Source organism: Astatotilapia calliptera, chromosome 15 (genome assembly GCF_964374335.1).
Source record: "Astatotilapia calliptera chromosome 15, fAstCal68.1, whole genome shotgun sequence".
Taxonomy (NCBI): domain Eukaryota; kingdom Metazoa; phylum Chordata; class Actinopteri; order Cichliformes; family Cichlidae; genus Astatotilapia; species Astatotilapia calliptera.
The window spans coordinates 10,465,675-10,480,443 of record NC_137436.1 but is presented as its reverse complement, the minus strand read 5'-3'; the positions used below and the strand labels follow the sequence as shown (position 1 = coordinate 10,480,443).

General features: G+C 41.4%; 1 protein-coding gene across 2 annotated transcripts; it reads left to right on the top strand.

Moving 5' to 3' along the window:
* The first annotated feature begins 651 nt into the window (after nt 1–651).
* On the top strand, nt 652–13,837 carry cmtr1 (cap methyltransferase 1). 2 transcript variants are annotated; one of them, XM_026142569.2, is made up of 24 exons: nt 652–724; nt 2,855–2,959; nt 5,644–5,810; nt 5,979–6,137; nt 6,261–6,353; nt 6,445–6,516; nt 6,675–6,769; nt 6,976–7,048; nt 7,151–7,349; nt 7,454–7,572; nt 7,687–7,783; nt 8,858–8,990; nt 9,295–9,474; nt 9,562–9,618; nt 9,718–9,775; nt 9,886–9,954; nt 10,154–10,285; nt 10,489–10,614; nt 10,829–10,920; nt 11,087–11,155; nt 11,351–11,398; nt 11,535–11,647; nt 11,766–11,874; nt 12,746–13,837. In XM_026142569.2, the coding sequence occupies exons 2-24, from the start codon at nt 2,860–2,862 to the stop codon at nt 12,879–12,881; spliced, it is 2,496 nt and encodes an 831-aa protein (XP_025998354.1). In that variant the 5' UTR covers nt 652–724; nt 2,855–2,859; the 3' UTR covers nt 12,882–13,837. The 2 variants fall into 2 exon arrangements, with proteins under 2 accessions (XP_025998354.1, XP_025998353.1); XM_026142568.2 differs by having other exon boundaries at nt 704–1,178.
* The last annotated feature ends 932 nt before the right edge of the window (nt 13,838–14,769 follow it).

The window sequence follows — 14,769 nt, the reverse complement described above, 5'->3', positions numbered from 1 at the left end:
AGATTCCTTGAATGCGACTTCAAGCTGCCTAAAGCCAGGATGTTGACCTTAGTATAAGCAGACACAAGCGAGTCATGTGATTCTGCAGCAGACTGAACCACTGTAAGAGAAATCCATATAAAGTCTATCAATAATCTGTTATTCAGGAAAATTGTGAGGCTAGTTTTAGGTGGGTACCTGAGAACCCGAGAAGTACATAAAGATTATTGGACATTATGGGCTTAGGAGTGGGTTGAACTGGGTAAACAAGTCCCTAGCAAGCGTGAGAGTGACTCCTGAGAAACAGTGATATATGGCCAATAAATGAGATCAGACGAGGAAGCGTCAGAATGTGTGTGTGGGTTTTTTTTATTTTTTAATTTAACAAACACAAATACAATATGCAAAAAACAGGCCTTTTTCAGTTACAAAAGAGCATATGTAAGTTCATTAAGAAAATAATTCAGGGCATTTTTTGTCCATCATATAGCACTAAGATCTAAAAAAAAAAAATAATAGTAGCATTTTTTTTCTTTTTTTTTTTTTGCTAACATACTCAGATTATTTGTCAGAAAGTCTTTAAAATATGTTTAATTGTTAAGAGAAATAAAATTTCAAACAAAAAACAAACAGGAGAGGGCAGCAACACTCCAGTCTAGTCTGTCTGCCTCAGAAGAAGAAGAAGAAGAAGAAGAAGAAGAAGAAGAAGAAGACGTCTTTACGCATCATTATTGCGCGTCCTCAGGTAAAGAAGGACCCACGAAGGCTCCAAAAACAACGCGGGCTAATGTAAACTTCGAAACCGTATAGTCACTACAAATTCTCCATATAAATAAACTGTAACTGGGAAAGCCCGAAGCATATACGGATGTTACGTTCTGTCGATGCTGTGTTACAACAGAGGAGTGAAGTTTTCCCTCCGAGCTGGTAAAAACGAGCCGGCTAACGGAGCTAGCTACCGACCAAAGCTGCTGTGGCTGCGCAGTTTCGTTTCAGCTGAACTCACCGAAAACACCCAGTAGACCTGCCAAGTCTGTTCTCGTTAGCTGACCAAATATACTTTTTAAATCGACATGGGTCAGTCTGCAAGACACCTGCAGCGAAAGCAGTAGATAACGGGTCATATTTGAAGTTTTTTTTCTCTCTCACCTTTGAAGATTTAACGTTTTATGTCCAGTCCTGGTAACGCAGGCTAACAGGTACTCCTCGGGTTTCCTGTAACGTTAACTCTGTTCTGTTTATGCTCATTTTCAATGTAACTAAATAATTTGACCTGCTTATTATATTCTTAATTGATGTTTAGCCGTGCCTTATAGCAGCTATCATAACAGGAAATACACAACACTAACTTTGCGCGTTTTTCTTTTTGTTGTCTTCATATTGAGCATTCATATTTTATAAAACATTTAAGGGTTACAGCAAAAGTTTGTTTCTATCCTCAGCTTTTTTAAAAATTGTTTTGACAGCCTAAAGCGACATCTTAACCATAATACAAAAATTGTCGAGGATGAATATTTTTTAATTAAAGTGATAATGAAATCATCAACTTATTCTATATCAAAGTGATAAACTTGGATATAGATATAGATTCTTAATTTTTTAGTGAAATCACTGAGAATCACTAAGCCACTAGTCTTGAGCCGTCTCTCATTTCTTTATATTTTGCTAGAAAAATGGGATAAAACATCTGCGAACATAAATGGAAATACAGTTTAAAAGGCACAGCGATAGTTTGTAAAATTCAAGAAAATGAATAATTAATATGATCACCTTTACTCTCAACATTGCCTTGAACTCTCCATGGCAAGCTTTCTTGTAGTTTCTTTAAATAGCCTTCAGGAATAGTTCTCCAGGGCTTTTTTGAAGGACATCCAAGGCTCTTCTTTGGTTGTTGGCTGCCTTTTGTTCTGTTTTTTATCAAGATGATCCCACACTGCTTGAGCAATGTTGAGGTCTGGGCCTTTGGGAGTCCAATCCATGACTGATAGTGCTTTAGTGTGCGCTTTTACTGAATTAGCATTGCGTTTGGGATCATTGTCATGCTAAAAAATAAATGAAGCTGTTGCCAGTCAGATGTGTTTGAGATGGTATTGCGTGGTGGATCAGACTCTGGCAGGACATTAATTTTGATTAGATCTCCAACACCACTTGTTGAAATGCAGCCCAGAACATGAAAAGCCTCCATCATGTCTTACAGATGGCTGTAGACATTCACTGTTGTACCTCTCTCCTGACCGCACTTCATACTGTCAACAGTTTGAAACAAAAGTTTTCATCTTTAAGTATGGCTTCTTGACAGCCAACCTTCCACTGAGACCATTTCTGATGAGACTTAAGTGAACAGTAGATAAGATAAGATAACCTTTATTAGTCCCACATGTGGGAAATTTGTCAACTGAAGGACTTGATGCATCTCTCAGGGCATGTCATGTGCTGTAGATAGTTTTTTAGGTCTGCTATTTCTTTTTCTTTTTTTGTCCTCCTTCTGTCCAGTTTCCACAATTAAAAATAAAGGAAAGAAAGTCTGGCTGTTCGTAAGCAAAATATGAAGAAATGGATGTGTCTTAAAACTTTTTGCAAAGTCCTGTATAAATATTAATTTTGTCCTGTAAGAGCTTGTTTGACCAAATGTTTGTTTTTTAATCCATTCATCAGTCACTAAATTACATCATTAGTAAAGAGTTCATAAAATATGAGTCCATCTCATACATGTTTGCATCATGTGCCTTTGCATTTTAGTTGATATGAACTTGTGCTTTAGTCATCGTAGTTGTAGCAGTTGCTTTATTCCCATCACATATCTTTGTTTTCTGTGTTATAATCTGTATGTTGTTATTCTTATTTTTTTACTGTTATCTTCTTGGCTCTTTTTCAGCCGTAATGAAGAGACGAGCCGATGTGTCTTTTGCATCACTTCATGGGACAAAGAGGCATCGTGATGACAGCAGTTCAGATGACGAGTCAAGACTATCCCGTCAAGGTAGATAATTAAAACAAACAAAGACAACAAAAGAAAATAGTCTTATATATAGGTACAAACCCGATCTTTTCTTACTATAGTTAAAACTGAAGCACCTACTAGAGATTTTTGGTTATACATGGGCCAACAGCACACTAGTATCTCAGTTTCTATTGTTAACTAAATCATTAAACCAGGCGAAGATCATTCCTGCCTTCAACTGCCCAACCAGTTTTATTTTATATGTGCTCTGAAATTCTAAACTAAGGATGCCTCTCAAAAAGCCCCTGCCACAGCAGCAGCAGCATACAGATGATTATGTGGAGGAAGGTGCCACTGCAGACTCTGGGGAAGCTGACTTTCAGTTTGAAGTTAGCTCCAGTATGTCTGCTGAGCCTAATCTGGCCTCTTTGGCCAAGGCGAATAAGACATTCATACAAATTCAAATGGAGAGAGATAAAAGACAGGAAAAGAAGGCCGCCAAGCAGGAGGAGAAACTGGGCGTACTGTCACGTCACCTTGAAGACGTCAGAGCCGGTCAGCCAACACGAGTTCCAGCCGGAGAACCTACGTTACAAAGGTTAGAAGAGTCGGACAACATTGAACATTACCTTTCCACCTTTGAAAGACTGGCAGAGGTCTATAACTGGCCACGGCAACAGTGGGCTGTCCGACTAATTCCACTGCTGACAGGGAAGGCGTTAACTGGTATTCTGGCCATGGACCCAGCATACACCAAAGACTATTACCTGCTGAAGACTGTTATCCTGAAAACGTATGAGATTAACAGAAATGCTTACCGCCAGAGGTTCCGATCTTACAAGACACCTGCTAAAGAATCCCCCCAAGAATTATATGCACGTCTGAAGCATTTGTTTTGCAAGTGGGTGGCTTATGACACCTGCACAAAAGAAGACATTATGGAGAAGATGGTCCTTGAGCAGTATCTTAAAGTGCTGTTCCCAAAGGTGAAGGCTTGGGTCAAAACACACAACCCAAAGACTGCTCAGGAGGCTGCTGACCTGGTTGATGCCTACTTGATTGGTCACAAGGGACCAAGGGTTAACTGCTATGCTGGCCTTCTCAGACCAACACGGGGTAAGTTTGGGGTAGGTGGTGGTTCAGCAAACTGTAGTAGACTATATTAAACCCTTCTGCTTGGTAAAAAACAAACACACAAAAAAGTGTGCTCTGTTTAAAATCCTGTAATATTTACTTCCCAAGATACACTCTCTGTCACTTTTAGTAAACATACTGATAAACGGGACATTGTATCCCAAATACGTTCCTAAAGAACTGTGGGATGTAGAAGACAGTACCTGTGTGTACATAGATGTAGTTTGAATTTGCCCACTGTATAACTCTGCAAGAACATGAAGTACATACTTTACCATGACTTTCGAAAGTAGCAGCAATTCCTGAGTTGCCATATCCTGTTCTTATTCTGTTAAATCTAATACAAGAGAGTAGCACCACATTGTGTGGGAACATCACCAGGGCTAGAAGAACGTAATCAGAGGCTCCAGAAATGTTAGAAAAACCAGCGTTAGTTCAGCTAGACCCTGTATGCTCAAATTTGGCCACAGGTGGTCTTGCTCGGATCGTATTCAGTCTCAGTCCACTTCTGGAGAAGCTACACCAGTAACACACGCAAGCTAACAACGTGGATCTCAAGGGCAGCATATGAAGAAAGGCTGGAGAGGTGCAGAGGGCAGTTTGGAGGAAATGCTGGTTCTGTCCTCAGTAAAGGAGTTACCTTTTCTCAAGTGGAAAAAGTTGATCCCATCATGTCTAAAGTCAAGTGATACTTGGACCTGTGGGTTGGTATACAAAGTTCATTCCTAGATTCTCTACACTCTATAACTTGACAAAGAAGAACCAGGCCAGTAGGGTTCAGTGGATTGTGTGGAGTGGAGTGTGAAGAGCCCTTTCAGACCCCTACTGAAGAGTTACAGCAGATATTCATTGCTCAGGCTGATGCCTGTGACCTGGGCTTTGGAGAAGCCCTGCTGCAGGTTGAACCAGGAAGCATGCATGCCAAGTATTTGAGGATGCAGAATGAACGCCTTGGCATAGAGTGGGAATTGGACTTAAGTGTGACTTGTTGGGAAAAAAGTTCATCCTCTAGAATGGCAACCAAGCACTATAATCACTGAAGAACATGAGAGATACCCCCTCCAAGATAACAAGGTGCTTCCTGGCTGTGCAACCCCTTTGACAATCTCTACAAGAGTGTAAAACAGAACTGCATAGCTGACTGCCTCTCCAGGATCCCGCAGGTGTTGTCTTCAGCAGGAGGAGGGGGAAATTGCAAGTCTAGAAAATTTACATTTTCAACACACTAGCAACTCAATTATATTATTCTGTTTCAACAAGCCAGCAAAATCTCATAAAAATATCAACTACATGGGAAAAATGAGTGCATGATTTGTTCCTGTAAGAGGAGCTAATCATAAGTGTGCTTCCACCCCATTGAGCCTGTTCTCATTTACAAGTATATTAATGAAGATATGGTCAGCCATTGCAAAGAAGAATTTTGACCTAGTGAGAGTCCTTTCCAGGTGCAGTGGTATACCAGGAATGGACATGAGGCTGTAGCTTTTAAATGTATTTTATAGATGCGTAAGATGGTCTAAGATTGTTACATTTGATGGATAATTCGTGTGTGTGCGTGTGTGTGCGTGTGTGTGTGTGTGTGTGTGTAGACTCTAGTCAAAATGACTCCCTTAGTGACCAGGAGGATCAAAGACCCGGGTTCTCGATGCCCTCCATATCATCATCATCATCATCCTTTGATACCCAGGACAATGACGCCCCCTCGCAGGCCTCCGCCAAGTTCGCTATGTACAACAGTGTGTCACAGAAGCTCATGGTAATGTATCAAAACCCTCTCTAAGCTGAGGTGTTTGACAGTTTCTATGTATTTTAAATTTTTTGGGGGGGGGGGTTTCAACTTTTCAGAATATTTCCAAACAACAAAGAATTTGACCTTTGAGTTTTATTAACTTACTTGATTTTTTGCTATTTCTTACACTTTCAGGCCAAAATGGGCTTCAGAGAGGGCGAGGGTTTGGGTAAGTTTAATCAAGGACGCAAGGAGATCGTGGAGGCTTCTACTCAGCGAGGGAGAAGAGGTCTGGGTCTCACGCTGCAGGGTTTCCAGGGAGAACTTAATGTTGACTGGCGCGATGAACCCGAGGTAGGCAGTAGTCCTTTTTGGCATTTGTGTTTTTTAATCTTTAGGTTTGAAATAATATATGTGAATGATCAATTAACTGTCACCTGATCTCTGTTTTGTCTCTTTTCCTGTTTGTCTGCACAGCCCAGTGCTGTTGAGAAGGTTGATTGGTTCCCAGAATGCACCACAGAGATCCCAGACGCTGATGAGCTTAGAGACTGGATGATCCAGGGACCGGTAAAACCAGAAACTCAGATTCTCACTTACAGATATGCATGCATTGCTTTTGCAGTCTATTTATATAATTCCTGATTTTCACTCTGGACAGAGAAAACTTAAAATTGAGGATGAGACTGAGTTTTGCACAGAAGATCTTTTGCACACTCTTCTACGATGCAAAGTGAGTTACATCAAGTATTTGCTTCTGTTAAATTTATTCCCACAAGGTATTTAAATTGTGGCAAGTGTACACCGGGAAAAAAATGATGGAAGGGTCATAGATAACACAAGTTTACATATTTCTCAGCTGTGTAATCACTGCGCCTCTGTGATGTTTAGTCAATTTTTGATGACCTGGAGGGCGAGGAGATGAGGAGAGCGCGGACACGCTCCAACCCTTATGAGACTATTAGAGGCGGTATCTTTCTCAACAGGTCAGTCTTTCGGTAGTAAAACACAGGCAGGATGAGTAGCCAGTGTCAATAATATATAAGTAGTTTCCTTTTTTAATAGTAGTTTGCTGCTATGAGTATTAATTTAGGTTGCTTCTTACATTTTTTTAAAATTTTGCACAGCATTCTATGGCCTGACAGTCGTTTAAAGACAATGATGAGCTGTATTATGTGCGTTGTGTATTTAGAGCAGCTATGAAAATGGCCAACTTGGACTACTGTTTCGACCATATGTTCACCAACCCAAAGGATTCCCAAGGGGTGAGTGGGTCAGCTGATTAATACTGAACTTTTTTAGTTGTATCACAGCACAAAGTTCCATATAAACAGATGGTGACATAAATCTTCTGTCTCATTATGCAGAGACCTCTGACGAAGGACCGCGAGGGCGAGCTTCTTTACTTTGGTGATGTGTGCGCAGGACCTGGAGGCTTTTCAGAATATGTGCTGTGGAGAAGACGCTGGCATGCCAAGGGCTTTGGCATGACGCTGAAAGGACCCTGCGACTTCAAGCTGGAAGATTTTTATGCAGCACCGAGCGAGCTGTTCGAGCCTTATTACGGTACGTTTACAAAACCCGCACGTCACACCCAGGGGACAAGAGACACGGCTTTGTGTTTCCAGTGATGAATGATTCAGTGAAATCGTCACCTCTCTGCATCCCAGGTGAGGGAGGCGTGGAGGGTGACGGTGACATCACTCGGCCTGAAAATGTGACTGCCTTCCGAAACTTTGTCATGGAGAGCACGGAGAGGAGAGGGCTTCATTTCCTCATGGCAGATGGGGTAAGACTAATATTTGTAGGATATGAGGATAAAATAAAGGTGGACAAACTTCACAAAGGTTATTATGGCTTAATGTTTGGATCAGTTTCAGTATGGTCTCTGTTTTTTTCCCAGGGCTTCTCCGTGGAAGGCCAAGAGAACCTCCAGGAGATCCTGAGCAAACAGCTGCTGCTTTGTCAATTCCTCACTGCAATTTCCACACTCAGGACGGGTATGCATGTCTCTTTAAAAGCTTGTAAATTGACACACTCACTAGTGTTCTTAAACTTTCTCTTTAACCACCTGTCACAGTACAGTGCACATGTGCAGTATGTTTATAACCCACATTATAGCTGTGTCCCAAAACATAGGCTGCATCCTCCCGAGGCCGCATTTGTAGACCAGTTACGTCACAGCGACGCGAAGAAGGCTGTCTTCGCGTCCGGCCAACAAATGCGTCCTCCTTTTCCCCAGATTTGAAGGATGGGTCGGGTGTATCCTTCATGGCCCACCATATCCCAGAATTCATAGCACAGCCCAGCCAATTCCAGTTTCCAACAATGGCTGCCGCTACTAAGTTTTAATCTTAATCTTATTCATCTTTATGGGTCACAAAATATACTTTTAAGATATTTTCAGGTGAGAAAGTAGCTGTGTAAACTTCAAATATCTGCTTGGTTTATCAAGACATCACATATTTGCAAAAGTGCTGGAACGTTTTCGGAGACGTCTGTTACCCAAACCGCTCGATAGCAAGCCGGGGGGTTCAATGGTCACTCGAGTTTGCGAGAACAGCAGACTCCCGGCTTCATTGTTTTCAGGCCCCCGCGGTCTTTCGCTACTCAGGCTAAACATGATATATAAGTCGCTCGGATAACTTAAAAATGTTATTGTTGGGCTTTTTTCAGTGTTTTATTTGTTCCTGAGTAAATCGGTTTATCTGAGATCAAAGTTATTAGATTAGATTAGATTAGATTAGATTAAATAACTTTATTAATCCCTCAGGTGGGTTCCTCTGAATAAACGTCAGACAAAAAACTGATTAAACAGAAGTGTGAGATGGTCGAGAATTTACGCCAGCTGTTATATTTTAGATAGCAAGGAGCAGACGGCCGAGTTTATTAAACTCCACCGAAACAGCAGTGACGCAAATCTGAAGGCTAGACTGTCCCATTTCACAGCCTCGCACTTCTGGCCTTCTCGGTCTTCGAAGGACCCGGCTCATGTAGACCGCGAAGGACAGGTCCTCAGGAGGATGCAGCCCATGACTTTGGACACAGCTTAAGTCTCACTTTCTCTCCCCTAGGTGGGCATTTTGTCTGTAAGACTTTTGACCTCTTCACTCCCTTCAGCGTGGGTTTGGTGTACCTGCTCTACCTCTGCTTCGAGAGGATCTCACTCTTCAAACCTGTCACCAGCAGGCCTGCAAACTCTGAGAGGTGAGCCCACGTTATAATGTGTCTTTGTACATGTGAGAATACGATGAGAGTGTGTTTGTAAAATAGCTACATTTTCTGCCACCTACACGCTACACTTCAGAAGCTTTTGTGGCATCCCATTCACCAAGATGGGCTCATAGGGATAGCTCGCCAGGGTAAATTGTGCTGCAAGTCTAAACTGCTGCAGATTAAATCTCTCAGCTCACTGCAGGGAAAGTAGAATGATCTATAGATCCGATGTAGGATTTATGAGGGGGTTTATGTAAGTGAGGTTACAGATCTCTTCTCACATTGTCATCCACAGGTACATTGTGTGCCGTGGCCTGAAACCCGGCTCAGACGCAGTCAGGGAATACATGTTCAGAGTCAACCTGAAGCTGAACCAGCTGAGGAACACGGACAGAGACGTTACAGAGGTGGTTCCGCTGAATATCATCAAGGATGACACTGACTTCTACCAGTTTATGGTCAACTCCAATGAGAGGTAGAAACACTCAGAATCCACAAAGCCATCAATCACTGCTCATGAAACACAGTGACTGACAAAGATGGTGTTTAATTGTCTCTTCAGCCTTTGTGCAGTCCAGATCAAGGCCTTGGCTAAGATCCACGCTTTTGTTGTAGACTCGTGAGTAAACACTGTTGAACATTTATCTTTGCTGCACTATAACCACGTGTTTGACATGGTGTTTTTGTCTGGAAACTGACTGGGTTACACTGTCTCTAGGAATCTCTCAGAGACAAGGCAAGCTGACATCAGGAAGGAGTGTTTGAAGCTCTGGGGAGTGAGTACAGAAGCCGATATACATACCAAACTGAAAGAGAATTTTGAAAGAATGACTTAAAAAAGACAAGTTTTTATGTGCACTTTATGTTTATTTATGTCAATTTTTAGGTCCCAGACAAGGCCAGAGTCGCTCCTACTTCGTCAGACCCAAAGTCAAAATTCTATGAGCTGATTAAGGTCAGTTAATAAATTTGGGTTTAAATCAAATCCTACTGGGTACTGTACAGCGCTGATAAATGAGCTCTGCCATACAGACCGTAGAAACGAATGAATAATTAAAAGACAAATGATTTTTTCATGTGAAACAGTGTTATAAATAGGCTCATTAAACTTCTGAATGTGTCTCACTTTCTGCTCTTTTTCTGCTTCATATCAGAGCTCAGACGTGGAGTCGTTCCAGTGTAAGCCGACTCCTCTCAACTCCACCACACTCGAAAAGTTGCGCCATGTCCTGGACTACAGGTGCATTGTGGGAGGTGGAGAGCAGATCTTTCTTCTAGCACTGGGGGTGAGTTGGATGAAAAAATGTGGTTTGTGTGACACGGAAAACAAAGCATAACAAGAAGCACTCCAAGACCTCAAACCTCCACCAAGGCAGTGTCATAAATTCTGTTGTGTTTGCTCTTTGTTTTGATTGAACACTGTAACTACCCCAGAGACTTTACCGTCTGCGCGACTTTGATCAAACCTGGTTTTCGATGACTTTTGCAGAAGTCTCAGATTTACACCTGGGATGGGAAAATGCCTGTGCGCTGGAAGAAAATGGAGAATTTCAAGCTGGAGCTGCCAAGAGATACACTTCTAAGTGTAGAGATTGTCCAAGAACTAAAGGGCGAGGTGAGAGAATGGACTAAAACTCTGTGACAGACTCAGGTTTTCTTATCACTTATTATTCTGATCCTCTTGGACTCAAATTTTCTGTTTAAACATTTTTTAAGGTATCGACCTTTTACAGCTAGCCTCAATCAGAATGCGTGACTTGCATTGCGGTTTATGTGCAGCTGAGTAGGATGCTTTCTGAGCTGTGTTACGCTCTCCCTTTGGTCCTCAGGGCAAAGCTCAGCGCAGAATCAGCGCAGTTCATGTAATGGATGTGCTAATACTGAACGGCACTGATGTAAGAGATCAGCACTTCAATCAGCGGTGAGACATTTTTATCCACTAGCTTAAAAATGGGTCTTTGTATGAGAAAAAAGTAGAAAATCATTAAAAAGACTAGTAATGTATTCCCTGTATATTCAGTTTTATATTGTAATAGTTTCAGATAATCTTCGTTGTGTCTGCTAAATGATGTTTGTTATGTTTCCAGGATCCAGATGGCTGACAAGTTTGTGAAGGCGGTGGCTAAACCCAGCAGACCAGACATGAACCCCATCAGGTACTCCCATCTGCCTTCTTTTAATTTTATTTTCTTACTAACTAAATATTAGTTTATGCAATCTCACATGGTTTATAATACTTAAAAATACTGCTTCCAAGTACTGCTGTGGTAGTTGTGATCGAACGCTGAGCAGAAATCTTACTTGCAGTTTGGTAAATTACAAAGATTACAAAGCATCTTTTTTCCCCCCAGAGTGAAGGAGGTTTACAGGCTGGAAGAAATGGAGAAAATCTTTGTCAGGTATGGGAAGAGAACCCTTTGAGTAGCTGCCGTGTATATTTACTACTGCAGCTTCTTAGATTTGTCCTGTTTTTCAAGATCAAGGCTCCTTTTATGGCGCTTGTCAGAAAAACTTGTCATTTCCTTCCCCACCCAGACTAGAGATGAAAGTGACAAAGAGCTCAGGAGGTGTCCCACGTCTGTCCTACACAGGCAGAGATGACAGACACTTCCTTCCCACGGGCCTCTACATCATCAAGACTGTCAATGGTCTGTATGTTGTGATTTGTTTTAACTGCGAGCACAAACAATGCTGCGAGCAAAATGTCTTTATTTATTTATTAGTAAGTAAATAAATGCGGGATTTCTTTTCTCCTCCACCATTCAGAGCCGTGGACGATGGCGTGCAGCAAAAACTCCAAGATGAAGTTCTTTTATAATAAAACAACCAAGGAGTCGACCTATGCAATGCCACCGAACTCTGCTGCTCCTTTCCAGTATGTAGCGTCCTCTTAATTTCTCTCTTTATTCCAGAGATTCACATTTGAAAAAGTTCATATGCTTTTTAAAATAAAAATAATAAGTGAATGTAAATATTTTAAGATCTCATAAGTAGGGCTGTTCGATATAACGATATATATCAGATAACGATAAAAAAACGTCTATCGTTTCATTTTACGCTATCGTTTGTTTTGTGGTGTCGCAAAATAAACTGTTTATGGCAATATTTTTTTTATTGTTTTGATGGTCACTGTAGAATTTCTTAAAGTTCTCTCTTTCTCTTATATTTAGTAACCACATTTAGTAATAACCACACTACGGATGGACAAGCGACTGTTTTTATGCGTTGTCATTAGCAACAATGATCATGTGGCTCCGCCGTCCGCTTGTTTACTTTCCACATAAATCTTTCACAGTAAAGCTGAAATTCCTGTTGAGATTTTTCAAAATAAACTGAATCACGTGACAGATGAGCAGCCAAAAAGAGCCGTCAGGTGCTAAAAAATAAACCTTAGAACAGGCTTTTCCCCGAAGCACGCCGTGTAATAAATACTCACGAAGAAAATTGCGGCCGTTTCAACTTATGTAACACTCGACTCCAGGTACACGGCGCCCAGCTGAAAACACTTCACGCAAGTCGAGTTGCCCAAGATTCACAGAATTAGCTGAAAATGTAAACTTTTTGTGATATATATCGTTGTCGGGACGATAAATGTCTTCTATCGGGAAATTAGATTTTGGTCATATCGCACAGCCCTACTCATTAGCTCATGTTTTATTCACAATAGAACACAGGAAACGTGTTAAACAGCATTTAAGCTGTTTCACTATTTCATGGAAAATATTGACAAATTCTTTTCCTTGCAGCGTGTGCCACTCCGAGCGGCTCTTCTGGGCCTGGGTAGATGGCGTTATAGTTCATGATTCTCAAACCAGAGTGGACCCTGAGAAACTGTCCAAAGATGACGTGCTGGACTTCATACACCAGCATTACCAGCCCTGAAAGACTCCCAGTCACAGGGCTTTGTCAGCTGCAGACTGTACACAAAGTGCGCTGGATTGTGAAGCCTTGGCAAAGAGTACAATCCAGTTCACTAATCGTCATTTCATTTAACAATCAAAGGACGGTTATTAAAATGACTTTACAGCTGATTGTTTTTATGAATCCGTTGCTTACTGTCTTGTTAAATATCAATAAACTGCTTTATGACCCTTTGGAAGGTACCTCCATGTTATCTTGTTATCAGGTTGGAGTTGTTTGCTGCTGTTTTTAGCAGTGGCATGTCCTCGTAAAACTGACGTTTGACAGACCGGTCTATTTTTCAGTCTTTTCCACTTCCTTTGACTCGACCTTTGATTTTGAATTGTAATGAGTAGCATTGCCTTATAGGACAACATGGAGGTGTTTGCTGTGCCCTATAGATTCAGTTTCTCCAGTTCCTCCTCAATGCCACTCTTGTTTTTGTGCACACTGCATTAGCAGTGATAGATAGGGTCACAAGGTCAAACTGTGAATCCACATCTGTAATTATTCTTTCTTCTCACCATGACTGGTCTTCTAAAGAAAACACACGGGTCTGTTTGCCTCATCTTTACACTAACAGTGTCGCGGTGCTTTCCTTTGCAAAACTGTGTAGCATGTAAATCACCCTTTAAGTCGTTCTCACAGTCATTTCAACGTGCATTCAGAGATGGAGCAGCTCTCTCCTTTCCACGCTTCTCTGTCATCTAGACTGTGGGAGTGAAGTTTGGAAGGTGTCCCCTTTAGTTTTGAGGTTGTTTGTACCCCACCTGCTCTTTAAAATTGTGCCTCCATATCTTCTAGTTGTGTGTCTGGTTTTTGTTTTGTTTTTTTTAATGCTGCAAATGAGTTATTTTTCTGGTGTAAATTTAGCTTTCAATCTCTTTGATGTAAATATTAATAAGTAAATAAATGGGAGATGCTGTTCCCACAATATATGTTCAACTGCCTGGTGATGTTGGGTGGAGACAGTAGTTGGAGTAAAGGCTGGATTAAGCTGTTAGAAGGCAACGGGTGTGCTCATATACCAACCAAATTACACAAGTGCACACAACATTTTGTAGCTTAGTTGTTTTGCTCACAGCTTTAGAAATGTGGTCAGACTGTGGGAATTTGTTATTGTAGATTCAGTAAAACCCAATTTGAGCCCAGTATAAGAGAAATAAAGCTTTGGGAATACTCATCTGATCACTCTGGATGCATGAACCATTATGAATCTATTTCACCTGCTGTGTAAGTACAGGCATTAACAAGTGCAGGTCAACCCTCAAGGAAAAGCAGTGGTTTTGCAGGTGGTTGCCACAGAACTTGCCTTCTCCTGTTTTTCAGCAGAGTCTCAAGAGCTGCACGGTGCTGGTCTGTGAGCACTGGCCCCACTAAAGGATGGCAGAAGCTCATGCTGGTCCTTGTTGAGTCTGTTTCTGATAGTTTGGTCAGTAACACACAGGTGAGTAGCCTGCTGGACGTCATTGTGCAGGCCTCCAGCAGTGCTCCTCCTGTTCCTCCTTGCACAATGGACCTGCTGGGTTGATGTTCAGCATATCAGGTCTATCCATAGATTCCTCCACTATGGTCCACTGGTATCTCTGGATGTGCCTTCATAATAATAAAAGATCTGATCCTCTGGGTCATTTATTCCACATTAACTTTCTGAATCCTTTCAGTTTCACTGGCAACTCATAAGATTGAGAGTCACTTCTATTAACAGCAAATTGTCCTCACAGTTCTGCTGCTTTTTACACATTACACAAGAGAAACATTGTCTTTTACTCTTTTACCTTCAACTCTGAACACAATAAAATCTTATTTCACTGGAATTTTCCAGGCACGTTATCATTTCATTATCTTACATCAAAATAATACATCCCAA